At 48.4% G+C, this 25,802-nt stretch overlaps 12 protein-coding genes across 12 annotated transcripts; 7 read left to right on the top strand and 5 right to left on the bottom strand.

The window, feature by feature from the left end:
* Positions 1-510: 510 nt before the first annotated feature.
* BO88DRAFT_479005 (NRPS-like enzyme) lies at positions 511-3,962 on the top strand (the record flags this gene model as incomplete). Its single annotated transcript, XM_025712051.1, has 3 exons — positions 511-813; positions 952-1,290; positions 1,362-3,962. The coding sequence occupies 3 exons, from the start codon at positions 511-513 to the stop codon at positions 3,960-3,962; spliced, it is 3,243 nt and encodes a 1,080-aa protein (XP_025564771.1).
* Positions 3,963-4,362: 400 nt separating this feature from the next.
* BO88DRAFT_403190 (amidohydrolase) lies at positions 4,363-5,792 on the top strand. Its single transcript, XM_025706308.1, has one exon. It carries the CDS (start codon positions 4,393-4,395, stop codon positions 5,725-5,727), a length of 1,335 nt encoding a protein of 444 aa, XP_025564772.1. The 5' UTR covers positions 4,363-4,392; the 3' UTR covers positions 5,728-5,792.
* A 136-nt stretch (positions 5,793-5,928) lies between these two features.
* Positions 5,929-6,453, bottom strand: BO88DRAFT_479008 (ribonuclease Ms; the record flags this gene model as incomplete). The annotated part of the gene is made up of 2 exons (XM_025712052.1): positions 5,929-6,377; positions 6,439-6,453. The coding sequence occupies 2 exons, from the start codon at positions 6,451-6,453 to the stop codon at positions 5,985-5,987; spliced, it is 408 nt and encodes a 135-aa protein (XP_025564773.1). The 3' UTR covers positions 5,929-5,984.
* An 834-nt stretch (positions 6,454-7,287) lies between these two features.
* BO88DRAFT_479012 (uncharacterized protein) lies at positions 7,288-8,187 on the bottom strand. The gene has a single exon (XM_025712053.1). It carries the CDS (start codon positions 7,924-7,926, stop codon positions 7,354-7,356), a length of 573 nt encoding a protein of 190 aa, XP_025564774.1. The 5' UTR covers positions 7,927-8,187; the 3' UTR covers positions 7,288-7,353.
* Positions 8,188-9,841: 1,654 nt separating this feature from the next.
* BO88DRAFT_384488 (MDR family MFS transporter) lies at positions 9,842-11,638 on the top strand (the record flags this gene model as incomplete). The annotated part of the gene is made up of 2 exons (XM_025704705.1): positions 9,842-10,164; positions 10,219-11,638. The coding sequence occupies 2 exons, from the start codon at positions 9,842-9,844 to the stop codon at positions 11,636-11,638; spliced, it is 1,743 nt and encodes a 580-aa protein (XP_025564775.1).
* Positions 11,639-12,849: 1,211 nt separating this feature from the next.
* On the top strand, positions 12,850-13,621 carry BO88DRAFT_479021 (uncharacterized protein; the record flags this gene model as incomplete). Its single annotated transcript, XM_025712054.1, has 1 exon — positions 12,850-13,621. The coding sequence occupies one exon, from the start codon at positions 12,850-12,852 to the stop codon at positions 13,435-13,437; it is 588 nt and encodes a 195-aa protein (XP_025564776.1). The 3' UTR covers positions 13,438-13,621.
* A 133-nt stretch (positions 13,622-13,754) lies between these two features.
* BO88DRAFT_336035 (uncharacterized protein) lies at positions 13,755-15,302 on the bottom strand (the record flags this gene model as incomplete). The annotated part of the gene is made up of 1 exon (XM_025702882.1): positions 13,755-15,302. The coding sequence occupies one exon, from the start codon at positions 15,300-15,302 to the stop codon at positions 13,755-13,757; it is 1,548 nt and encodes a 515-aa protein (XP_025564777.1).
* Positions 15,303-16,905: 1,603 nt separating this feature from the next.
* BO88DRAFT_336330 (uncharacterized protein) lies at positions 16,906-17,570 on the top strand (the record flags this gene model as incomplete). The annotated part of the gene is made up of 2 exons (XM_025702898.1): positions 16,906-17,100; positions 17,160-17,570. 2 exons carry the CDS (start codon positions 16,906-16,908, stop codon positions 17,568-17,570), a joined length of 606 nt encoding a protein of 201 aa, XP_025564778.1.
* A 491-nt stretch (positions 17,571-18,061) lies between these two features.
* On the bottom strand, positions 18,062-19,120 carry BO88DRAFT_336215 (NAD(P)/FAD-dependent oxidoreductase; the record flags this gene model as incomplete). Its single annotated transcript, XM_025702891.1, has 2 exons — positions 18,062-18,656; positions 18,723-19,120. 2 exons carry the CDS (start codon positions 19,118-19,120, stop codon positions 18,062-18,064), a joined length of 993 nt encoding a protein of 330 aa, XP_025564779.1.
* A 1,373-nt stretch (positions 19,121-20,493) lies between these two features.
* Positions 20,494-21,118, bottom strand: BO88DRAFT_335621 (uncharacterized protein; the record flags this gene model as incomplete). The annotated part of the gene is made up of 2 exons (XM_025702862.1): positions 20,494-20,874; positions 20,933-21,118. Coding segments are annotated over 2 exons (567 nt in total), but the record flags the coding sequence as incomplete, so codon positions are not given.
* Positions 21,119-22,266: 1,148 nt separating this feature from the next.
* BO88DRAFT_320545 (uncharacterized protein) lies at positions 22,267-23,169 on the top strand (the record flags this gene model as incomplete). Its single annotated transcript, XM_025702472.1, has 5 exons — positions 22,267-22,371; positions 22,422-22,745; positions 22,813-22,880; positions 22,945-23,027; positions 23,084-23,169. Coding segments are annotated over 5 exons (666 nt in total), but the record flags the coding sequence as incomplete, so codon positions are not given.
* A 936-nt stretch (positions 23,170-24,105) lies between these two features.
* Positions 24,106-24,935, top strand: BO88DRAFT_413171 (uncharacterized protein; the record flags this gene model as incomplete). The annotated part of the gene is made up of 2 exons (XM_025708109.1): positions 24,106-24,535; positions 24,598-24,935. The coding sequence occupies 2 exons, from the start codon at positions 24,106-24,108 to the stop codon at positions 24,933-24,935; spliced, it is 768 nt and encodes a 255-aa protein (XP_025564782.1).
* Positions 24,936-25,802: the final 867 nt, after the last annotated feature.

Below are 25,802 nucleotides of genomic sequence, written 5' to 3' on the forward strand. Positions count from 1 at the left end.
ATGTAGTAATCACGATGGATTATCAGATCCTGCAATGAGTAGGAAGGGGTCCCGGACCGCAGGCCAATTACGTCGTCGATAGGGCTTTGAGTCTAGGTGACACAGCAGACGGCTTACCGCTTTTTATCTGTGCAGAAGATCAGCATTCTTGCAATCAGGTTGTCATGGCTGTGACGTGTTCGTAATATTATAGTACACACGAGAGAATTTGCAAACCTTTGTGTATTACCCGTAACTGAAATACCACCTGCACTACGTCAGTATTGTGGCAAGATAACAGGAGAACAACCCATGATATTGATGTTAGGGCATCTTCCATTTCGATGAGGGTGACAAATATCACACAGTCAATAAAACTTAAGTATGCATATTACCACATCTCGCAGAAAGGCGTGGAGAAAGTGCTCATGTCGAGGTACTGGCGTCCTGGAGACTGATTCCTCGTATCCACAGATGATTTTGGCACCTTATTTCAACACAGCGCCAGACTATTATCATACAGCAACCATAATGGCATACCCTCTCCTAAAAGACTTTGACCCGACCGAGCATACATTACCAGGAATATTGGATCATTATGCTCATCTTCGACCAGATGCTGTCTTCGCAGAGTATCCCCTATCCCGATCAACGTATAGCCAGGGATACCGCAAGATAACCTACCATGATCTGGCTAATGCTGTCAATGGAGTTGCCAGATGGCTGATCCAGAACCTCGGATTGGGCAACGGGTCGATGAAACTAGCCTACATCGGACCGAATGATATGCGATATGGTGTGCTGACACTGGCATCCATTAAAGCTGGATATTCGGTATGTTTTATACAGATTACCATAACGATTGAGGGGAAAGCGGTTCCTTAAAAGCGGTTTCTTATGTTAGTACAGATGTTCTTCCCTTCACCCAGGAACAGCGTCTCTGTGCAACGCGAACTACTTCATCATATGCAGTGCAAGGTTATCATTTGCCCTACACCACGCCCCACACATACTGTCAAAATTCTAGAGGGAGACGAAATGTACGTGCTGGACGTACCAACAACACAAGAGCTACTCGACACAGCTTATCCACCCCTTCCATACTCAAGGTCTCTCGGAGAAGTTTTGTCCGAACCCCTGTTGACCATCCATACCTCCGGCTCAACAAGATTACCCAGACCTATGACATTCACGCATGATACGGCAAAGAAGGGAATGAAGATGCATTCCTTGGATGCCCCTGAGGGATACGAAAGTCTGAATAAGATTTACTATGGGAAGCGAGTGTTTCTAGTTCTTCCTCCTTTTCATGTATGCTCTCCTTTGGGCCCAGGACTAAGTCACGCCTCGTGCGACTTGAGAACAGAGCTAACAAAGTGCAGGGTGCGTGCTTGGCTAGCCTACTTCTAAATGCCCTACCATTCAGCACTGTCATGGTTGCTCCACCTTCAGCAGCGGTCCCATCAGCCTCGGGGTTGGTGGAGGGTATAAAGCAAAGCAAGGCTAAGGTAGCCATCGTTCCTCCATCGATTCTGGAAGAGCTGGTACAGGAGCCTGATCTGCTAGAATACTGTGCCCTAAGCTTAGATTGTATTATCTACTGTGGAGGAGACCTCCCACAACAAGTAGGCGACGTGGTCGCAGTCAAGATCCCCTTGTACAACCAATACGGTTCGACGGAACTAGGCCTTGTATCCATGATTTTGTCCAATTCTTACCGCAAACGAGAGGATTGGAAGTATCTTGAATTTCATCCAGATATGGGCTTACAGTTTCGATCCACAATGAATAATCAGTATGAACTCTGCATGGTTCGTCAGAAACTCGTGGAAACACAGCAGATTGTCTTTACATACCCTGATTTCACAGACACAAACGAATATGCAACAGGAGATCTTTTTGAGCGCCATCCATCACCCGAGAAGTCGAGATTGTGGACCTGGAGTGGCCGGCGAGATGACATTATCGTCCTTACCAATGGTGAGAAGATGAACCCGGTCGGCATGGAGCACTGCATTATATCTCGCAGCAGAGTGATTACGGGAGCTCTAGTTACAGGGTCACAGCATTTCCAGCCGATACTATTGGTGGAGAAAAAGGATGATGTAGGTGAGTCAGAATCTAAGGATCGTGACGCATTGTTGGAAGCTATATGGCCCATCATCCAAGAAGCGAATCAAACCGTTCCCGCATACGCACGCATTGAGAAGACCCATATCTTGTTTACTCGATCTGAAAAACCAATGAAGCGTTCTGCAAAAGGAGCCATTCAACGCGCAGCGACGGTTGCATTATACCAGCAGGAACTCGAAGCACTTCATGCATCGATTGCACTTGATACCTCTGTTGAAGATGGGGAATGCATTCTTAATTCAGGCCAGATGTCACGCCCCGAAGCAGTGGCCGATTTTATCAAAAACGCCATCAGAGACGTTACATGGTGGGACCACTTAGACGAGAGCGAAGATCTCTATGTTCGAGGAATGGACTCCCAACAAACTTTAAGCGCAGTACGAATCCTCAGAAGAGGCTTTCCTGGCACGGGCGTTTCTCCGGCCATGTTGTATACAAACCCATCTGTTGCAGCTCTAACAAGGGTCTTGATTGATAAGAGCTGTAATAACGGCAAGGGCAACCAACAGTCTACGATCAGTAGAAGACTCGCAGAAAGATACCTTGCTCTAGAGATGTATCAAGAAATGATCGACCGAATTCCGCGGGCGGGGCCTTCGCAACGGCTGCGCGAGGGGCATTATGTTCTAATCACCGATAGTATGACCGGGGTAGGACCATACATTCTCGATACGCTCCTCAAACATTCCTCGGTCAAGCATATTTACTGTGTTACGAATGTGGAGGATGGTCGCGCAGAACAGCTATATGCTAATCGATGTCGACACCTTAATATTAATCTGGATCCGCAAAATGTGACTTTTTTGAAGGTAGATCTGTCCCAGAAGGAGCTCGCTCTAACGCCCGGTGGTTATGGGAATCTCCGAGGAAGCGTCACTATGATTATTCACACTGCATGGGCCAATAACCTCGTTTGGTCCTTCTCCTCATTCGAACCGCATCTAAGAGGCCTAGTGAATCTCCTTGAATTCTGTACAGTTGCCAGAAACCGCCCAAAGCTATTTTGGGTGTCTTCTATGGCCGGGCCTCTCAAAATACATGGCGACTGTGCAACCGTTCCCGAGCAAACTGTGCAAATGAACCGTCCTAGCATCAACAGCTACGGTGAAAGCAGATACGTTGGGGAACAAATCCTTCAATATGCACATGACCGTCTTGGACTGCAGATCGCTATTGCTCGCCTTACTTACGTTCCAGGCACAATCGAAAGCCCATCTGTATGGAGCGAGAACGACTGGTTATCAGGCCTGATTGCCGCTTCGTTGCAGATGGGCACACTGCCGGATTCTCTGGGACAACGATGCAGTCACGTCGACTGGATCCCCATGGACCTACTATCACACGTTCTCGTCGACCTTCTAATCGAGGATACTCCTAAAAATGATATGGAAGCAGGTCAAGTGGGTGGTATTACCACCCCTTCACTTCACGTATTTCACCCCGTAAACCTTCACCCCATCGACTGGCGCGCCGTTCACGATGTCATCATCGACGAGACACAGCACATTACTACACGGAGACTCAAATCTGTCACATTTCAGCAATGGATACAGCGGATCCAAAATGAACATGACGCTCAAATCTCCAGTCCGGATAACGTACACAACCGAAACTTGGATGGAGAGGCTGAAGCTCCAGACCCGCCATCTTGGACGCAAAAGCTATCAGGTGTACATTTAGCCATGCGTATGTTGGAGTTCTATCGAAAGGTATTCGCCACTGATGCAGTCTATGGCTTACCGGCGACAGAAAAAACCGCCAAGTCCAGTGCTATTCTCAGAAGCATTCCAGCGGTTCAAGAAGAGTGGATCCGGAAGTGGGTGCGCGAATGGGTGGAAGCTTTTTCCTAGGTACCCGATGAATGATTTCGATGTTTTCTTGTTATCTTTTGGCCATTACTAGCTCTAGTCTGCTCTGATAGTATCAATTTGTTACATGGTCGGGACGTCGGAGACCCTATCTTTCCTGACACTCCCAAGCACAGCGGGGCCGAAGTTAAGGTGAACTGGAGAGTAAACAGACCCTAGAGAAGCGCATTAGGTCTTTAGATAGATACCTTCCGTAGTATTAAATATATCAGGATGTTGACACAATTGCCGAGGCTCTGCAACAACTTTTGATAAAGATGCCATGACTATCTGCTTATCAGGATTCTTGATCGCCGATCGTCGGCCGCGAATGCCGACCCCTCATTATCATCCAGCGCTTCCCCTCTTTGCCTCGCCTCCTCATCCATCTTCCCTCCTCCCAATTCAATTCCACCTTTCTGCCTCATTCACCATGGCATCCACTACAGATATCAAACCATGGCTCCGTCCAGAGCCTGGATTCTACATTCTCTCCCACGCCAATATTGTTGAGGTCGCAAGCGGTACAATTTTGGAAGACCACTACGTGCTGATATGTGAAGGAGTGATCACTGTGATCACATCGTCTTTAGATCGTCCGCCACCCCCAGAATACACGATAATAGATTGCACTGGCATGTACATCTGCCCCGGGCTATTTGATGCCCACGTGCACTTCGTCGCTGTTCCCGGTTTCAAAGATCTATCCATGGCGTTTGGGAATTTCAACGACGTATCCCTTCTGCGACAACCATACGTCGCGACTCAAATGCTCTACCGTGGGTTCACGAGCGTACGAGACTGCGGAGGTGCACAACTTGCCTTGAAACAGGCAATCGAGGACGGCGTTTTTCCCGGACCAAGATTATTCATTGCCGGACACGCCCTGTCGCAGGCAGGAGGCCACGGCGATATTCGCGCCGCGCACGACCACGTGCAATGCTGTGGAGGACACACCAACGGGCTCGGGCGCATATGTAATGGAGTGCCAGAATGCATGACAGCGGTTCGTGAGGAGATCCGCTCGGGCGCAGATTTCATCAAGATCATGGGGTCCGGTGGAGTGTCAACCCCGACAGATCGGTTGGACCAATTGCAGTTTACTAAAGCCGAGATCCAGGCCATGGTGGAATGTGCTGAAAATGCGGGCACATATGTTACTGCACATGCTTATACTCCAAAGGCGATTATGCATTGTATCGACAATGGTGTAAAGGGAATCGAGCATGGGAACTTCATCACCGAGGAAGTTGCCAAGATCATGGCGGAACGGGGCATCTACCTGACACCGACACTTATTTCATACGCGCAGATGGATTCTGAACGTTGGAGGGGATATCTCCCGCCTGATGGACAGGCTAAGAATACCGAGGTCTTGAGCGCTGGCATGCAAAGCTTGAAGATTGCGTCCGACGCGGGAGTCACTCTCTGCTATGGAAGCGACCTGCTTGGTCCTTTGGGAATAGCACAGACTGGGGAGTTTGCGCTCAGAGCGCAAGTTCTCAGCCCGCTGGCTGTCCTGCAGAGCGCGACCATCAACCCGGCGAAGATGATGGGTCAGGAAACGCGGATCGGACAGATCGAAGATGGGTTTTTGGCGGACATCCTTTTCCTCAATAAGAATCCGCTTGAGGATGTCACTATCTTCGACCGGCCGGAGGAATGTGTCCTAGGAGTGATGAAAGAGGGTCGCATTTACAAGAGTCGTTGTGAGCAGCTGACGGAGGATGCACACATCCCGGTGAGACTGACGCCATCTAGACAGTAGTATTGTTTTGTTTGGGTGCTATCTTTCAACATAAACATTAACAGGTGCATGGTTGCACAAGGACCTCTGTTATTTCTTGAAAGTCACGTAGAGCAAAGAAAGTAATGCGACCGCAGTTCACCTTCCCTAAACACTCCCACCTTACCAGTCTACTTTTTTTCTCACGTTAGAATCGCAAATCTGGCCCTACACAAGATAAAATTCTGTCTCTCTCGTCAACATAACATTAATATATTACCTATTTACACTACACCATCCTAGGAAGAGCAAGCCACAAAGTCATCGCCGCTAGCACCAGTATGCGTAATCACACCCGCCAATTCATCGTCTCCGTTGAAAATCACGCGATCCGCTCCCGGCGAGCCACCAGTATAAACATCATAATCGTTCATTATAGGATACTCGTAGTAGGTGCCGCTGACGGGGAAATCGAAGCCCTCATAGTCGTGGTACTCGTGCGGGTAGTCGTCGATAGTATCTCCAGACTCGTAAAGAGAGTATCCCTTGGCCATGGCTGCGCTGACATCGCTAGACCAGTAGCAGGTGCTTCCGCAGGTATACTCGCAGCTTTCGCGGCTTTCGATGTTATTTCTCGCGGAGGGAGAGGCGAGCGAGACGGAGAGGAAGAGAGGGAGAAGGGCGACGATGCTCTGATTCGATTGCCTGGTTTAGTTCCATAATCTCATAGTGGCGGGGACTTTCGGTCCGTACCTTGGATTGAACCATGGTGACTGTCGGTGCTGTGGCTACTGCCTCAAGGCTATGTACAGAGGGAATTGATGTAGAGAGAACGTGTCTGAAGCCCCAAGACCCCCGGACAAGACGACCTATTTATCCGTCCATTTCGTCTCCCCCGTGCAGGTCCATCTAGTCGGAGGCCTCCTATCAATCAGACCACAAACAGGGACAGCCAACACGGCACACGGCAAGGACTCCCAACTCCGAGGTTACATTGCATCCGGAGCAGCCGATAAGATAGCATCGTTCCTGGCACGTTCTTCCAGTCGCAGCAACCACAGGATCCAGGGTCTGTCGATCTTCACCCGTCAGGGCATTCCATCCGAGACCCTAGATTGCTTAGCGCGCTCCACTCGTCAGGAACTCCAACGGATCTCCCAATCGCGTCCGATAACTTTGGCACGGAGGTGGCCGAACCAACAATTGTTGCTGAAAGCTAGTGAGAAAAGCATTTCAGGTTAGGGATTGGCTTATCAGCTGAGGTTGGTTCAATGAAATGACTACTGGAGGGGTTGCAGGTCTCGCGGGATAGTAGTCTTTATCCTGACTCAGGAATTTATATATATATTTTCCTTCCCGGGTAGTGTATCAATCGCGGTTTTGGTGCATGCTTAATTTGATACACACAATTTTTGTTGGCTTGAGCGGGATTTGACATCACATGTCATTTTTTTCTTCCAGACATGCTAATGCCTCGGAGGGCCTTATGGCGACTGATTTAGACTGGGAACACTAGAAAGGCAGTTGCCAGAAAATTTTCAAAATTGATTCTTGAAGACGCTGAGTGTGGTGGTGGATCGCTTCAGTGCTCTAGAAATATACTATGTCGGAAAGCCAGTATGATCACTGCGCTTGAAAGATATCCTTCTCAGAAACGTGTCGAAGACGTTAGCCAAGACTGTCAGTCTCGCCGGTAGTTTTCATATTCGACTGTCGTGACCGAAAATCTTCAACTCCAGCCTCTAGCTTCAAGTTTCCCAGCCATACAGAATTATCCGCACATGTTTGATTCCACGGATCGTCACAACAATAGACAATCATGCGAGCAAGATCTTGTAAAGTGGAGTCGGGAGGGATAACACCAATCCGAAGTTGACTTTTGATATAATCTGTAAGTTCACGTTCCAGGATACGCCAGTGATTGACGTCCTTGACAAGGTCCGTCCCTGCAACAGCGGGGCTATCGGCCTCAGAGCTTGTCTCCAGCGCCTTGGCGGACTTGGCACTATATGGGTTTGTTGTTAACCGCTCCTGGCCGATTAAATATGGTGGCATAGCATTTTCCACCAGGCCTTGCACGGCCGTCTCAAATCCCCAATCTCCTTGCCACTGGCGCATATCCATTCCAGCCTTAAAATATGTCGCAAGGTGTTCTACACACTCTGTCCAGGTATTGAGCTTAATGTCACAAAAACCACATACTGATCGTATCTCACTGATGCTAGGATTCCAGCTCTCCATCCATGGAGAAAATCTGACATTGTGAACTAGTCGTAGGTACTGGCGAAGATGATCCTTTCAGGAGAAGATTTGCTCCTGTTGGCCCTTCTCATGACATAGATAATACTCATGGAGATCTAGGTGCTTCTCATCCAGATTAATGGCTAGACACAAGACGCACACATTGTGGCCATGCTCCATGCTTCAGAGCAGCTGGAATCATATAAAGACTCATGAGAAATACAATCTGCACGGACAAAATTAGGTAACAGATCATTCCCCATCATTGGGAGATCTAGACTTAATTGCCCGAAGGAGTCGTAGTTTTCTATAACATTGTGTGAATGAGGCATATATTAGTTGTCATCAAATCATTCGTCCACTGGATAGTTAAGACCCGACAGGTCAAAAGATAGAACTCCAGGGGATGATTCAGGCATCATAGAGCTAACTTTGCCTGAATCCAAATAGGTTGGGGCCACATCTTCCTCACGGGAGCGAAAGCAGTAGCTGAACGGTGGCTCGTGGAGGTCTGAGTTGACCATTAACTGAGATATGTTTCCGGGTGAGAAACCAACTCCTGGCGGTGAAGGAAGATCAAAGAATCATTAGTATGGCAAAGGAAGCAGGAACATGGAATGATGCTTCAGAAAAGGCGATTCAAGATGATCTCAGTGTCCGCGGCGGGGTTGAGTCAACTCGCAATCTGCGGGCAGCCTCGGTCGGGAACTCGGGGCAAAGTCGGGGCAGCGATACCGAAACACTTTTGCTCTTTAGCTAGAGAGAAAGGGAAGTGGAGCGTTTGTACGAGCCGGACTCTCGCTCTGTGTATTTGGATTGGGGATTTCTCCCGGAAGGTGGAAAGGGCGCGAATCCTTCGTGGAGGCCTTGAGGCCGCAGCAACATTCCCACAGACTACCCCCTTCACCGCCCTAGAAAATAACAGATTCTCGACTGGTGGTTCTTGGGGCTGGAATGGCGGTAATGTCTGCACCCTCGCTGACCTTGTTGCTATTACTACTAGTTAGGGCAGCAGTTGAACCAGACGCCACTCTGTAGTGGTAGAAGGCTTTACGTATCCTTGGGCTACGCTGGAATGCCTACAGCTCGGTGATAACCGGAAGGTTGTTTGTGCCTGGGTATGCCTGTAGTGCTTCATCCACTGGGAAAACATGGTCGAAATGAATCAAGGACGGCACCATATCTCAGGCCATCTGTTCTACCACGATCACTTATTGGTGGGTTTTCTTCGAACACGGAGGGTTACATATTGTATACTGATTTTAACGGGGAAGTGGCGAGCAGGTCCGAGATCAAGCACTGGGACATCGGTTAGTTGGAGCTCGTCTCGTATACGACGGACCGCCGGTGGGGCTTTGAATTACAGCATATATTGACATAGTATGAAACTGGTGCTGAAGGAAGCTCGACATGACTGGTCTTTCTTAAGGAGTTTTTTTTCGTTCAGACTTGGTCTGAATATGCTTCTTAATTTCAAATCAAATGATCATCCATCATCCGTTCTTGCTCGGCTCGGATCTGTGCGACTCCGCCTCACTCCTTCCCTTCCTCCCCGGATCCTGTCATCATCCGTTCCCTAATCTTTCCCAACTCGCCGGATCTGTACGCTGAAAATCATCCGGATGATTTGCCAACACTCCGTTCCATCTGCACTCCCATTCTTTCATTTTTGAACACTGCCTTCACCTAGTATGTACTCTGTTTGTGGTCTCATTGGAGGGTTTGGGACAGATCGAGTTGGCCAGGATGCTATTCCTGCAGCGTTATACGTAGTTTACTTTGGACGCAAGCCTAGAATATGTTTAGTCATGCCTTTTCTCCAGCCTATACAAATAAATTCCAGACATCTCTTCCAACTTGAATAAGATGTCGTCCTATTCCCACAATAAGCGTCAGGGCCTATCTCTGTCAAACAATGGCTGCCAACTCGGCGCAGAACGTTTCCACAAGGCCCGCCGCCGAGCCAGAGCAAAGCATTACACCCAATGCAACAGGAAAGGTCTCCTCCGAGAAGACAATCACCGAGAAGCAGAGCCATAGAGACCGGGACGAAGCGATTCAACTAGCGACCGAGAAGAAGTCCTTTCGCTTCTTTGCGATCATCGCGGCGCTCGCCCTCTCCGGACTTTTGACTTCATTGGAGGCGACCATCACCTCCACTGCTCTCCCGACTATTACAGCAGATCTTGGGGGTGCCAACCTTTACGTATGGGTAGTCAATGGCTTCTACCTTACTCAGTAGGGACTTCTCATCATAAACACTGTGTCTCGTCTAACGTAGCATTTTCGCAGGACGGCATTCCAGCCGTTATTCGGCCAGATCGCCGACATATACGGTCGCCGATGGCCCATGATCATCAGCACCGCTACCTTCACCCTAGGCAGCGGCCTATCAGGCGGCGCAAATAACATCGACATGTTAATTGCCGGTCGACTGATTCAAGGTATCGGTGCAGGGGGGATCAACGTACTCATCGAAATCATCGTCTGCGATCTGCTACCCCTTCGCGAACGAGGCCGCTACTTAGGTCTCATGTTCGGCCTCATCGCCATTGGAACCACACTGGGTCCTCTCTTCGGGGGCCTCATAGTCCAATACACCAGTTGGCGCTGGGTATTTTACCTCAACGTTCCCATCGGCGGTGCCGCTCTGGTAACATTATTCCTCTTTCTCCGCGTGAAATCCGACCACACCCCCGATTACCTGCAGAGATTGAAACGCATCGACTGGCTTGGAAACACCCTTTTTATTCTCTCTATGATTTCCGTCCTAATCGCCCTTTCCTGGGGCGGTAGCAATTACCCCTGGTCCTCCTTCCGCGTCATCGTTCCTTTAGTCCTTGGCTTCGTTGGATTCGCTGTCTTCTTCCTCTACGAAGCTTCCCCCAAATGCTGCCTCAACCCTACCATGCCGCTGCACCTTTTTGCTAACCGCACATCTGCTATGGCTTTCGGCCTCACCTTCCTGCACAGCCTCTCCGCCATCGCGGTCATGTACTTCCTCCCTGTCTATTTCCAGGCTGTCCTTGCCGCTTCACCCAGCCATTCGGGCGTCCAACTCCTCCCTACTATCCTCTTCATGATCCCGGCTGCCATCACCGCTGGCGGTTTACTCTCAAAATTGGGCCGCTACCGTCCCATTCAACATGCTGGCTTCGCGTTCATGATCATCGGCTTCGGGCTGTTGACTCTACTAAAGGCTCATGCGAGTACAGGCCAATGGGTCGGATATCAGATTCCCAGTGCGGTGGGGACAGGTCTTGCCCTGCCTGTCCTCCTTCCTGCTGTGCAGGCGTCACTCACGGAAGCAGATACGGCGCTCTCAACCTCAACGTGGGCGTTTATTCGCAGTTTCGGGCTGATATGGGGTGCGACTATTCCTACAGCGGCGTTCAATAATCGGGTGAATGCGCTGTTGGGGAGGGTTGGGGACTCGAGTGTTGCGGAGCAGTTAAGGGACGGGAAGGCATATGAGGCTGCTACGAAGGCGTTTTTGGATTCAATTACCGATGAAGTGACAAGGGCACAGGTAGTTAGTGTTTATGTTGATGCTATTAAGACGGTGTGGTATGTTTCTATGGCTTTCGCTGGGTTGGCATTTTTGCTGGTCATTGTGGAGAAGGAGATTCCGCTGCGGAAGGAGTTGGATACCAAGTTCAGTATGGAGGAGAAAGAGAAAGAGGGAGGCCAAGCAAATCAATTTGCTGCGTGAGATCATGGTCCAGTCAATCTTCTATTTCTGAAAGAATGAGCAATCATGGATAATATAACTATGAGTTGGATTCTGCATCAAGTTTAGCTAGGGTCTTTCTTGACTATGATCCTTTGAATACTCCCGGTAAGAGAAGCAGCTCAGATGCCATTGAACTCAATGTTCTGAAAAGAAGGGACTGCAACACAGCCATCATGTAGAGAGTGATTGGAGGCATTGGGGGGAAGAGACTTAAAGTCTCAGGGGGATCGTTCACAGCCCTGCGTAGATAAGTGTCTGGGGTGGTAGGCCGGTGCACGGATAATAATCTTCCATCCAAGTTCTTGCGTATTCAACTAGGATTCTACATCATATGGGTTCTACAAGTGAGCCTCAGAGGGAGACAAAGAGTCGAATGTAGCCCAAACGCATGATCTATTCACTGATTGACAGCAACATATTGTATATGATTCAGATGAGAGAGTCAATACATGAATGTATGGATGCCGGGAACGCAATTTGGCAAACAAAGGCATTTGACCAAATTGAACAAAGGCCCTTTGAAAAGCAGTTGAAAGGAAGTAACATTCCCTACATGCGGGTAATTCATGTCTTGGTGTGGCTAGCATTTAGCTATGATTCACTTTGATAGCCAAAAAGAAGGCAAATACCCTATGCCACGCAGAGTGTCCTACAATCTGGGGATTTAAACGCCCTGTAGGCTTTCATTTGGCGCTATACTTTCTCAAGTCAAGTGTCTACTAGCAAACCTACATGTTTAATTTATTTAAGATTGTGAGTGGAACAGGTGGAAACCTTATCGATTAACGAAAAGTCCCAGTCAATGGTAGCTATGACTGTAGCAAACAAGTCTGGTGACCGAAGAATACAAGGGCTAACTGTTATAGATAAAGTTGGCAGTGACTAAAGCAATATCGATCAAGGAAAGTTCCAACTCTCAGTACTAGGCATACAGTCTACAACCAATGTTTGTATGAATAACAAATCACATTTCACTACAAAGACAAAAGCCTTGTGGTAGTCACTGGACGAATACCATATGTCTCAATGAACGTCTATAAATAGACCAACCGTTCATCTTTTATATTTCACTGCCTGTCAGTGCATATCAGTGCAGCAGCTTAACCTCGGCAATTACTTATAGTTACATTGCCGTCACTCCATCCTTCTTTCCAATGCACGTGACAACACGAAAAAGGAAAGCAGTCACGATGACAGCCCCCACCCAATCCCATAACGCCTTACCCGATGGCTTCAGCGTCACTACTATCACTCTTGACCTAATTCCCGCGGAGTTCAAACAATTTCTACGCGCCAGCCAAGACGTGCCCGGAACGAAAGAGTATTGGTCGGCTCCCCCAACCTCCATCCTTTGGCTCAGCTGTCATCCCCACAATTCTTACTACGACGGCAACAGCAACGGCAAGGGCTGGGAGGCTATCGAGAGAAAACACGTTGCGACGCTGATCCGCGCCTTTAAGAACATTCGAACCAAATTCCCGACTCTCCAACCGGTATACGGGGTGATAGCCATTGGGGTGGATCTGAGACTGTACAGGGAGAGGATGAACACAGAGGATGCAGCCGAGGATGGCAAGCTTGCGGTGGAACAGTTCTCGTTCAACGAACAGAACGTTTTTCACGACTACAAAGATGTCGAAATCGTGAAGCAGTGGATGTCATCCATCCCTCTCAACTTTCAGCCGGATCCACGTCTTAAGTCTGACCTAAAGGAGCTCTATGGTTGGGATCCCATCTTCATCGACTTGTTGGGTATGTCTTGGCTGGATTCAGATTAATCGGACTAGCAATTTCTACTGCCGAGTGAATCCTTCGTGCTCTTTGCCAGACCGGTCTACGATAAGGCTCTCTATTTCCTGACAGACTTCGTCCTCCAGATTGTGGATGTCTCCAAGTGTTCGGAATAGTGATCAGGAGTAGGACTAGTAATGATAGGGAATGGAAAGAGAAAACTGGGCGCACCGATTCCTCATGTTTTGATTTCTCCAATGTGTCTACTTACTTGTGGTCCAACTTGAGAGTTCCATGCTCAATCATTCGTACTAAATTATCCTAAAACAATAATGATAATGTTGCGAAGAGTCGAAACTGCCTACTACATAGGGAAAGTCTCGTCTCTGTCCCATTTATCAAGCACCTTCAGTTCCAAATCAAACGTAGTAAATCTCTTCTTTAACACCATCAATAGAGCGTATATATCCGGCTGAATATCATTCTCGGCCTTCCGATGATTATATTCCAGCTGAAATGCCTCCAGCGAGTAGTGGGGTATATTTGGTGGACACACGAAAGGCACGCGGTCCTCCTCATCGATCGGCTGCTGCAACACGACAGTTTTCATCGAAGGGAACAATACATACACCTTCGTTCCTGTCTGACTCTCCAACACCTGTCTCAGCTGGCTTGCTAGCACAGGTAGTATTCCCCGATCACAATCCTCCAGAAACAGTCCTTCCAGACTCAAAGGCAAGACATCCCATAAATCATTACCCACCCAGACATTGGGGAATATGCAGTTCTGGGGACTGCCACCATTCCGCACCACTGTTAGGAGGTTATCCACACGAATCCGCACCTGCCGTAGCGAGTGAAATACCCCTAGGTCCCCGATAGGGATTCCTGGAAGGTCCTGCGTACGTCTCTCGTATTCCTTCATACGGAAAGATCTCTCGACAGTCACCCAGAGTTCTTGAAGGGAGTTGCAAGACGCTTCAGTCAGACCAGAATACAGCTCAGCTGGGTTCAAATTATTGATCGGGGTTGAAGTAGCGACATGCTGTGTTTGAGCAACGGGCGATGCCTGGCGCATTGAGGTATTTATCCCAGTATTCTGGTTTGTATGATCGGTGGTGGCTTGCGTATTAACTTGCGGTAGGCCGCTGTCGTAGTGGCGGTAGATGAGGGACTGAAGCTTAGGGAGGCGTGTAAGGAGGCTGGGGAGTGTTGCAATGGTGGAGCAACCGTGGAGGGTAAGGTGCGTTATGTTGGAGTGAAAATAAGATGGATACAGCGGAAGGATCGGGGAAAGAGACGATGTGTCAAGAAAGTCGGTTGCATCGCCTTCTTCGTTGAATGATGGGAGTTGGTAGTTATCAATGGCTCTAACGAGGCGAATCTTCCGTATTGAAGGGAGCTGGGTAAATGGTATGAAGTTAGATAAATATGAGCAATCAACAGGTAACTGAGGGCTGAAATGGAGCTCTGATAGTTGGGTAAGACCTGTGAGAGGGTCATTTGGGTCAGTCAACCGCGATAGAATAGACTGCAAGTATGGCGAATTTGCGTCCAGGTATTTAAGCTCAAGCTTGCGCAAATTGGGCAGTTGAAGCAGCAGAATGGCGAACCATGCATCTTCACGGCCGGCTTCCAGTGCTTCGCGCCACCAACATACCTGGTCAGGAGCAGATTTGGTAGATTGCAAGAGGGCCTCGAGGAGCACGTGGTCGAGAGGAAGAGGAGTCTTGGGAACTCGGCCAACGAACAGATCCTCTACGCTAAGAACTTGGATAGCACATGCAATGTGAGTATACCGACAGGTATTTTGTGTGGCAGAGATAAGGAATGGAAGATATGGGACGTTCTCAAATCTTGGGAAAGAGCCTGTGTGGATATGGAACGCTTGGTGCACAAGGGGCATGAACATTGTGTAGAGTCGCCAGCAGACCCGCAGCAGGGGGGTGATGTACCAGCCTTGGTCGTTGGAGAAGACACTGTGGGCCGCGGGCCCAAGGCATTCCCAGATCTGCAGGAGCACGATATCAGGCAAACGATCAAGCATTCTAGTATGCCGTGGTTGTTATTGCACGTGGGTTCTGATCTGACTTCGTGGGTCCTGATCTGACTTCGTGGGTCCGGACCTGCTCCGCTCCCGGTTTAAATATTGCGCAGATAGTAACGAGCCAGGGGCCAGTTGCAGGGCCCCCAAGGCAGCAATCCCATTGTGGTGGCACCGAAATATTCATCTCTATCGCCTGGATGCACTGGTACTCACGTTAACTGCATCCAACAAGCAGTTCATGAGCTTCTAGCGAATGCATCTTCTCGCCCCGCCAATTATAGGACATTGTATGGCATTGTTAATGAGGTTTATGTATGTCTGAGAATGAAGTTACCGGGCTGCTGGATGCAACCGAAGGGGAGGTAATGACTTGCAATAATTGTTCACTCTGTGCTTTCAAGCCTTCATATGCTGCCTAGAACAAGTGATACCGATATCTCCCAAGTTGATTAGGTGCCAACTCAGAACTGAGACAGATTGAAGGCATTTCTTTCTTTAAAGTATATTTCTGCCACATCCGTTGCCTGGTGTAGATGGAAGAGTTTGTAGGGAATATCTGAGAAAATCCTACGTTTGGGTACTCTCATTTTGTTACATTCGGGGGGCCTATCCGCCACGAGAGAAGTGAACTTAATCTTAAATTCTACTACAGCTCATTTTGGATATATTTATCGAATGAGAATTGAAGGAGTAGTTAGGATGAATTCTAGGAACACTAATCGGCTCCAGGAATTAATTAATCGTGAATCTGTTACTACAACCTCATGCTGGTGCCACGACTGGGGAAGGAATTCTCCTTGCCTTGTCATGGAATTTCGCAATAATGTGCAATATGAATAGTTGAAGGTTTTTGATTGCGGGGCATCCATTTCAGCAAAATGAAGCGATGGCACCAGACTCATTTCGATGTACCTCCTCTGCCACGCGTGTTTGTGTGACTTCATCTGTGAAACGTTGTCAAGATCATCCTTTGAACTTTTTATGTGCCAGGCCTACACATCTCACGCAAATAATAATAATTCATGAAGAGAATTCCCAACATACATATGTTGATTTGTCTCTTCATGCCTCATTGGGTCATCATTATGTTTATAACTCAATCGTGATCCGAAAGACCATGTCATCCCTTGTGCATCTGGCATGATTCTATACAACCTAAGGTCATGGTGAGAACCAAACAAGGAGACTCAAAGTAGCTAACGGGGCACTCTGCGAGAATGTCCAGCATGTCGTTAATTTCCGTCTCTTTTCTACTTGTTGCTAAGGCAAGTCGCCAATAAAAGACGGTAGAAGCCTCTGAAAAAGTATTTGGACTTGTTTGGCTTGAAGTCTCCTTTATCCGACTTTCCCACTTGCTACTACTAATTACTGGGAGACTCCGACCCCTTTGTTCCTGGTCTGCAAATGGTCAGGTTTAAAGAACCATCATCTCGTCCCCAACCAGCACTATGAACCTAACAACAACAAGATGTCCACCAGTAACCTGCCCATTCTGATGAAGCCAAACGGCTCTACTTCCAACCAGGTGATACCAGTCCCTGTAGAGCCGACCCGCAGCCTCACTATCCAGACGAAAAGGAGGATGTCGATCATCCCACCTCCGATTGATCCACTCGAACAACTGGTGTGCATCATCTGCATGGAGGAATCCATCCCTCCACACGTAAGACTTACTCGACCGTCTCAAACACAGTCACTTCCGTTCTAACACTACTCTCCTAGATGCTCTCTGACATACTTAGCGAAGCATACGCGAGTGACCGGAGTCTCCCCCCCGGTCTGATACTCTTAGACACCAGCTTTATACACGCCCTCGATTCCCTGACTCCCGAATCAGCCAGTGTTCCCCCAGTCGACGACATGTTCTGCTCGCCTTTTGTGGGAATGGATGTCGAGCAGATAACGGATGTTATAACCAACACCTGCCAGAAAAGTATCCTCAGTACGAGGTTATTTTTCTTAGCAGACGATCTTACGGCAGCCACAGAAACACTCCGGAAAGTCGAGGTTGGCAAAACATTGGATTGGCATAGTTCTCGGGTCGCATGGAGGGATGCGAACATTATGGCTGCCAATTGGACTCACGGTTACGCTTCTGGTATATCTAGCAATGCTTGCTATGGAATCTTCTGAGTCCTCCAGATTTCTCATGAGGAATGTGACGCTTCTGGCATTTTGAAAAGAAGGATATTGGAAGGCGTATTCATAATACCAAGTGTTGGTTTTGATATACATAACTCTAATTTTATAAATGGGCCACCATATGAAGTGAGCGAAGAAGAACATGATCAGATAATCAAAGAGCCATAGTACGCTAGTAATGTTCATATTTTGAAACAGGTATACCAACTATTGTCATCCCCTATCTTCTCAACTGCATCGAGCACCCCCGAACAGAATACCCTGCGACGCAGAACGAATGCATGGCAATCATACATGGTACAGGAGGCGGAATACGGAAGAAACGCACCCCTTCATCGCATTGGAGAACGATACCAATGTTGTGCCCACTATTCTATATAATTTCGTGGACTGTTTTCACAGGTGATCTTCTCCCAATCATGGCTTCATTGTAGAAATATTGTCTACCCTAGCACTACTCCTAACAGCCCAAAAGAAAGCAATCAGAAAAGTGGCTGATGACCATGCTTTTCTGCCAACAATTGCGCCGAAGCCGCAACAGCCGCATTGCATCCGCTAGAAATGGCACCCGCAACCACCTTATACGGAGTAATACAATCACCCGCAGCAAAAACGCCCCGGATACTGGTCTGGTGGAAAGGCGCCGCTGCAGCTATATCCCCCGTACCAGGAACGAAGCAAGGTGCAAGTTCCAGGCCCAATTGAGTAGCGAATGTGCTCTTGACCTGGGTGTTGGGATTATGCACGAGAAACGCCTCTTCGACCTGGCTACCATCGGCAAGCTGGACCTGAACGGAGGCCGAAGTACTCAGAACATCCCCGTTGAGTTCCAGACCGGTGATTTCACGGTTATCAACCTTGAACACAGTATTGCTGCTCTGGCTTGCCAATGTGGTAGCCAACTGGGACTCAAGTGTCTCCTGTCCATTGGTATAGATTGTAACCTGTTCGGCCAGCTGAGCAGCATTTTCCGCCTGATGCATCGCCATCGGCACATTTGCGGCGGACTGTATGGCGAGGACGCCTGCCCGTTTTGCGCTGCGGTCCTCGTATCCTTTGCAGAATAGGCAGTGAAAGCTATAGGAAAGACTTAGTTGAAGCTTCGGAGCAACGAGAGGGAAAGGTGAATGATGGCGAGCTTACATGCGCTTTCCCCAGGCATCGGCGTAGCCGGGTATGGGTGGGAAAATGTCCTGGGATCCAGTGGCAAGGATCAATTTTCTTCCTACCCAAGAATTCCCACTTGCGTCGGTTACCTTGAAAAGACCGTCATCTCCTTTCTCGGCCTTTTCGATACTCGTGTTCTCCAAGCTAATGGTGGAGTAGTTTGACAGAATCTCCTGACGAGCCTGCTCACGAAATTGAGCAGGGTCTCTGTGGTCCCACGTAGGGATCATGTGCATAAAGGGGGAATTGCCGTTGCGATATGACTGGTTATCGAAGAGGACCGCTGTGTGCAGTTGACGCGCAAGAGTGAGAGCAGCTGTTAAGCCAGCGGGCCCGCCGCCAATGATGAGGACATCAACTGGGTCGGAAGACATGTTAATTGACTTCGATGAGTTGCTTAGATGAGGTAGGTTGAAGTATGGACAGTTGGTGGGATTGTACAGCAGAGAAATTCGTGAGGGCAAGATGTCGGTTTAAATGTCGATCTGTTTAGCGAGGTGGGGGGTGGGAGCGGCGCTGTCAGCATAGCTACCACGAAGACGCTAAGCGTCCACTTCTTGCAGGAATCGCATCCTTGCTTCTAGACAGGATTAATACACAGAAAGTAAGGCACTAATAAATCCCGCACACCCCTGTCGACCTTCCGCATTTGTGGCCTCCTGGTACTGGCACTAAAATACCTGGGATGGATGTCGGTTCATTTTCAGGCCGAATAACGCCGATCAGACATTCGTATGGAGTACGAAAGACATAAATAAAGGTGCAAAGCAGCTCTCCCACAATAGCATTCCCAGATCGAAAGAAATCTTTGCCAGGCTCTCTCCTTCCACTCCACACAAGAACAAGCATCCATCTTCCACCGAGCGGAATTCACCAAAATCTCTGCGCAAGTAAGTATACCCCTGGAAGGCCATCTTATGCGAGTCTGGCTAATGTGACCCAGACATCATGCCTGGCCTCGTCGTGATACTCCTGACCTTCTGGCTGTCTGCCTCCGGAATTATGGCGAGCCCTATCCCTCAACTCAACGATGAATCTCCTCGTAGCCAATTCGGTTTTGCTGATGTGGCTGAGCCTGCGAACTGTTGTCTCTGATGTTTTCTGACAGATATTTGTCTTGAGGGGCTGCCAATAGCAAACAGATGAAAGGCGAGAGACGTGATTGGTGAGGGGTTTGGCGCTAGGCCCTGGGATAAAGCGAATGAAACCTTGCTCTGTAAATAAAAACAACCATCACTTTGACATGTGCTACAGTGCTAAGGATAAGACTTCTCTCTCCTTCACTTAGATTTCCTGACTTGTAGTTATACTAGACCGTATTGTACCATCCATATCAGACACCCTTTGTGTGCTTAGAGCTCCAATGCTATAACCAAAAACTTGTTAAGACTTTGTACACTCCCATTAGGTGTAAGAAAAGGGGGGTTGGGATCAGTGTCGGAATACCTGCACCAGGGTGACCGGTAACATCACAACTTCTTTATTATCACTTCCTAACGTGCCAGTACCTACAACAAGCCTTTCCAAACTCGCTCTTGCCAGCCATTACTCTATTCTTCCTAGAAGCTCAAACATACTTTAGATACAGTGCTCATGGCCTAGGGGATTCTGCTTGGTGATTTTTTCGCCCTTTTGGGTGTCCCTTACCGCGTTCCTACCCTATCTTCCAGCCTCTGCGAAAGTATACCTTCCACGCTTTTGGATCCCGAGTTGCCGTTCATGTCAACAAAAGCCTAATAGAGCTTGATCAATCACTCTCCGGCCATGGGACCCATTCCTCGTCATATCCAAAGAAGCTCCTTATGATGGGAAGGTAAGGAGAATCGTTGGGGCAGTACTTGAATCTGTCCAGATTTGATATGTGTTCATCGGTGTGTGATAGCTCCCGATAGCATGGACTATGTTCGTTTACAAAAGCATCCAACTTCTCCCAATCCCGACACATTCGAGTCTGTCCATCACCAGGCCGAAACCCAGTCACTGTATTGTGAGGGACATACCTTGGTGTGTCATCTGCCGTGCATAACGTCTCCAGCCTGATACTATCAAGGCAGTGCAGAATATGTTCGTATGTGATGCTCTGTGGCTGATCATGGCGGTATTCCTGTATGGAAATGTATACATTTCGCTGAAGTTGTTAGCAATTGATACAATAGGCACTGGGAACAGGCTATTGAGACACATACCACACAGTGAAGAATATGATGGGAATTGAGAATGTAGATGCTCTTGCTAGCATCCCAAGGAAATGGCTGTGAATCTGGGAGCCCCATGCGCTTCGCCTCGCCTTTCTCGATGGCAATTATGCCACGCTCCCAGGGTATATGTTTATCCCACAGTTCATTTGTATTAATTTCATTTGTAGAATTGCTATACTCTGTGTTCCACCACAGGGTATCCTGACTATTCCATTGAAGCTTCCCTATCTCAGGTTAGCAAGTTTAGTTTACTTTAACAGCGTAGATCCATACCAACTGTTGTTAGACATGAACTCTGACTGAATATAGTATGCCAGACAAGCACGAGATTGACCAAACCAGAGATGAAGGCAAAGAACGCCACAAGACGAGTGTGTATCCTTACTCTAGTCCTGGGATGGCCCCTCTTGGGGCTCGCGGGCAGGTGAGCCTCCCCTCCGTTCATAGGAAGTAGGTGATTGCATTCTTCCTGCAGTTCCATCATGAGTATCTTCAGTCGAATAATGAAAAACAGATACGGGCTGTGCTTCTGGAAGAGAAGGCTGTCAGGAGGGGAATATTTTCAGTCATTTGGTCTGGAATGCGCGCGCTCCGCCATCTACGTGCCGCCCTCCCCTTCCGCTTCCCCCCACTCCACCACCGGCCCCGCAGCTGAGTCGCCTTCGATGCAAGTCGGAAAGTGTGAGGCTGTGTAGTAGGATAGCTTCATGCATGATTGCCTCGCATAAGACTAGGGCTAATTGCAGCCGGCACTCAGCCACCAACAGGACGCACGTCGGCGCCGATTACAGCCTTGCGTCTACAAACAGTACTTCTGGTATATATCACTGTCAGAGGTAAGTCACTCTTTAATGGTACGAGGCGGCCTGACAGTTATATAACCCAAAACATTTGTCTGCCTTTCACACCACTAGTCACAGAACCGTTTTCGCAACGCGTTTATACTTCGAACTTATCATAGGCTCTTCGGGATACCCACGATTATCACGAACATGTCGGCTAGCAGCAACTGGACCAACCAACCCTTCGCCTTTGCTTCGAGTGGGGAAGTACTTACAGCTGGTTTCCTCCTGCCTCTAATCTGCTGTTTAGCCGTTAGTTTGCGTTTCTTTTCGAGGGTGCGACAGAAGGCGCCTATCGGCATGGATGATTGGCTCACATTGCCAGCAATGGTATTCTTATCCTTTCACCCAAAATTAGGCACTCTGAAGTATTACTGACCATCATACAGGTTCTGATAATTGCTATGGGAGTGTGCCTGATCTATGGTGGGCGACATATGTCAACACTGGATCACTTTGTCCTTCTGCTTACATCGGCTAGGATTTGCAAAGAAAGTTATGGGCTACCCCACGCCATTTCCAGCGGGAAGTGACCCACAAAGCGCCATGTCGCGGTATATGAAAGCATATGAGACCGAGGCCAAGGTCAGTGCTTCATTAATGTTCATTAGGCGCGCTTACTGACTTGTCAATAGATTGAGTTTTATTATCAGCTGTTTATGATTCCAGCATACGGCTTCATCAAGCTTAGTATTATCTTATTCTATCGGCGTATTTTCCTCGTAACCAAGAATTCAAAGCTCAGTTGGGCCTTCCACGGTCTTGTTGGCCTGACTGTTGTTTGGACCCTCGCATTTTTCTTGCTTTTTTTGTTCGGATGCAGAGAGAAGATTTACCTTCATTGGGCCCCGCTTGAGGAAGTAAACAATCAATGCGGTAATCCACTCACAGCGGAGTCGGCCCTTGTCATTTCGGACCTCATAATGGATCTTATGATCTTTTGCTTACCCCTACCAATTGTTCGTCCTGCACACTGTCCACTGTCTTGATACGGATGTTGTCTAACATACTTCGTACGTGGTGTAGATCTGGGGTCTCCAAATGCGTCTGGGCCAGAAAGTAGCGCTCATTGGAGTCTTCTGCGTGGGCTTTGTGTGAGTATAAACTCCTTTCTGGCAGACGGTCAGAGGATGAGACTAACATCCGTTCACCATTCAGAGCTGTTGCGGCATCGATAGTACGGCTCGCAATTTACCTCATTGTCTACATGATTGGCTTCGACGCCGGATATGACTTGGACCGTGAGTATCCCTCGGGCAATCACTCATGAATACCCCTGGCTGAGTCATTCCAATAGAGACCGTCACGACGATGCTTTGGTGGAGTATGATTGAGGCTAGCTTAGGGCTTATAGTTGCTTGCCTACCAGTTCTCCGCCCCCTTTTCAGCAATATCAAGTTTGGCCGGACTCCACGCAAGGATCGCAGTGACGGGGTAAGTGAGGAGTCCCGACAGCGCCTCTTCACATTGGAACCATATCCTGCACCCGCATTCCGAACTCAGAGTAAGCCTGGTAGCTGGACCACGCCCTCCAACCCCTCACTCCATAGAGAGGTGTGACGTGGACATGAGATTAGCCAATCATGACGGCCACAGACAGGGGTTATGTGGAGGTAGTAAGACGATCGGCGGTGGGTTGGAGGGGGAGAGAACGATCAAAGCTATATCCGCATTTCCCATAATAGAATCTTGCGCGACACAAATATATGTTTGTCTACTCTGCACGCCCCACATATGTGATTCATGACACATGCAGCTCGTTTTCAGTGTGATGGAGACTGCCCTATCAGGTTCCGATATGTGGATGACACTAAGGCACTAGTACTTGGTTGCGCGGGAGCGGGAAAGCGGCAATCATGCGGTTGTTGTCGATCAATTCCGTGGCTAGGTAATGCAGCCGGGCCTTGTTTGACCCCTGTTCCTTAACTGCGCAAGCGAAGTGCTACATGCTTATCATGCATCAGTAGTTCCCAACAAACTCGGACGAAGTCCGTGATGTCTGACTCTGTATTGACCTACTCAGCCTTGCAAAGTCCAGAGGCACGGACCGCGAGCAGGAATAAAGTGCGGATCCCGAACAACATTCTTCTCAAGTGAACAGAGCCTTGGATAATTGATGACATAAGTACATAATGTATCTAACAAATAAAATGACTGTAAAGCCCTCTGAACGGAACACATATGCTTTAGTATGAGCACTTGAAGGTGATCCGATTTGCTATTGAAGATATTGCTGGCGTTTTCTAGAGCCGTGCTTGTTGTCTGTTCGTAATTGGTGTCTCGACGGTGTCTCACCCTGTCCCCCTCCAATTCACATCCATGGGGGCTTCCAACCTTATCGTTTCGCGCGTCTCTCTAACATCTGAAGGGGAATGGGATGAGCTCATTGCCGGCTACTGGGCTTCCTGGCTGGACCCGTTCCAGGCTACAGGAGAGCTCACGTTCGCTGATTTAGGCACAGGAAGTTCGGCGGAACAGAAAGCATTTTCGAAGCTCAGAAAAGATCTATTGAGTCAAGCACGATCAGATCCAGATAACACAGTATGGCTCAAATGTGTTGATGTCCAACTTAAGCGTATCATTGGCGGTGGGATGTACAAGATCCATCGGGCCAATCCCTATAGAGCAGGTGCACCCATACCGGTCGCTGACTGGTTCCCCGATGGGAGCGAGAAACGGGCACTCGCAGAGGCGATGTACAGACAGCTATGGGCGTGGAGAGCCAGATTGATGACGGAAAAACATTTCTGTAAGTGCTTTGGCAACACGAAAGTTAATAAATTAGTGACACTCCCTAACATCGAGTCACAGGTGGCTGCGCACTTTGGACCCTGCCAGAATATCGCTCTCAAGGGGCTGCAGGCCTTATACTTGAACGATTTGTGCGGCATGCGGACGAGTTCCAAATGGAAGCATACTTGGAGGGGTCCGAGATGGCTGTCCGACTCTACGAGCAGTACGGATTCACCGTTGTCTCTGAGGCAAAAATATGTTTCGAGCCCCCAGATGGGACATCAGGCAGTGCGGATTGGTGGCGGCTTGTTCATGACCTACAGTCTCATCCCGTCAGTATTATGTGGAGACCAGTAGGTGGGCAGCAGGGAGTGAAGTATCCATGGGAAAAGGATGGTCCGCAGTCAAAATTGTAGATTTCAGTCTCTCTGGTACTCATTTTCTTCATCTCGTTTTTCATTCAGATGTCTGCTGTTATAATATTTTGTCTGGCAAAGGTAGTATGGGATGGTCATTACGCATATAGTTCCCCTACGAATTAGCAATTATCAATCCACATCTTAGCATATCCTTCGGACACAGTTCTCGCGGGTCTGACGTACAGGAATGTCATGGTTTAGATCATTCCATTATTGCGAGGATCCTGAAAGTCTCATATCCACCTTAGCTTACTAGGCATGCACGATCTGAATTGTTGAGCTCAGAATTCTCGTCTTTTACCGGATGATTTAGCAACTCTACATGTGATGAATTCACGAAGCGCACCAGGAGCGGGTTTTAAATCATTACGCTGGTTCTAAGCTACGGTCTGCTCTAACACCATACATCTACTAAGGAGTATGTCAGACGGCATGATTCATAGCCTTGTGCCAGTTGTAATTATTTCAGTTCATATCACACATTCCTTACGAGATAATGGGTAAGAAATTACTGGCCATCCAGCTTTGTTGTTTCCGTCGGGACTGAAACTATTGTTATGTGTATATCTCAGAGGCTTCCACTTGGACTATAGTATTCGCATGATTCGCTTTTGGTATTATATGAAAAATCATCGAAACACTCACTACCAAGGTCGAACACACACCCCATGATGCTTCAGAGTAAGCACTTCAACACATCTTCCTCATGGACTCCAAGATGGGGGCGAAGATAATGGCCATCGTAAATCAAAAGATAAAAAACATACAACAGAAGGGATTCGCTGGTGGTCACCCACCCAACTAGTAACCTCCCGGCGTGTGGCTTAAACGCGGCCAATACCCCTGTGGGTGCCGCTCGCGTGA

This window comes from Aspergillus vadensis (assembly GCF_003184925.1).
Source record: "Aspergillus vadensis CBS 113365 unplaced genomic scaffold BO88scaffold_6, whole genome shotgun sequence".
Lineage (NCBI taxonomy): Eukaryota > Fungi > Ascomycota > Eurotiomycetes > Eurotiales > Aspergillaceae > Aspergillus > Aspergillus vadensis.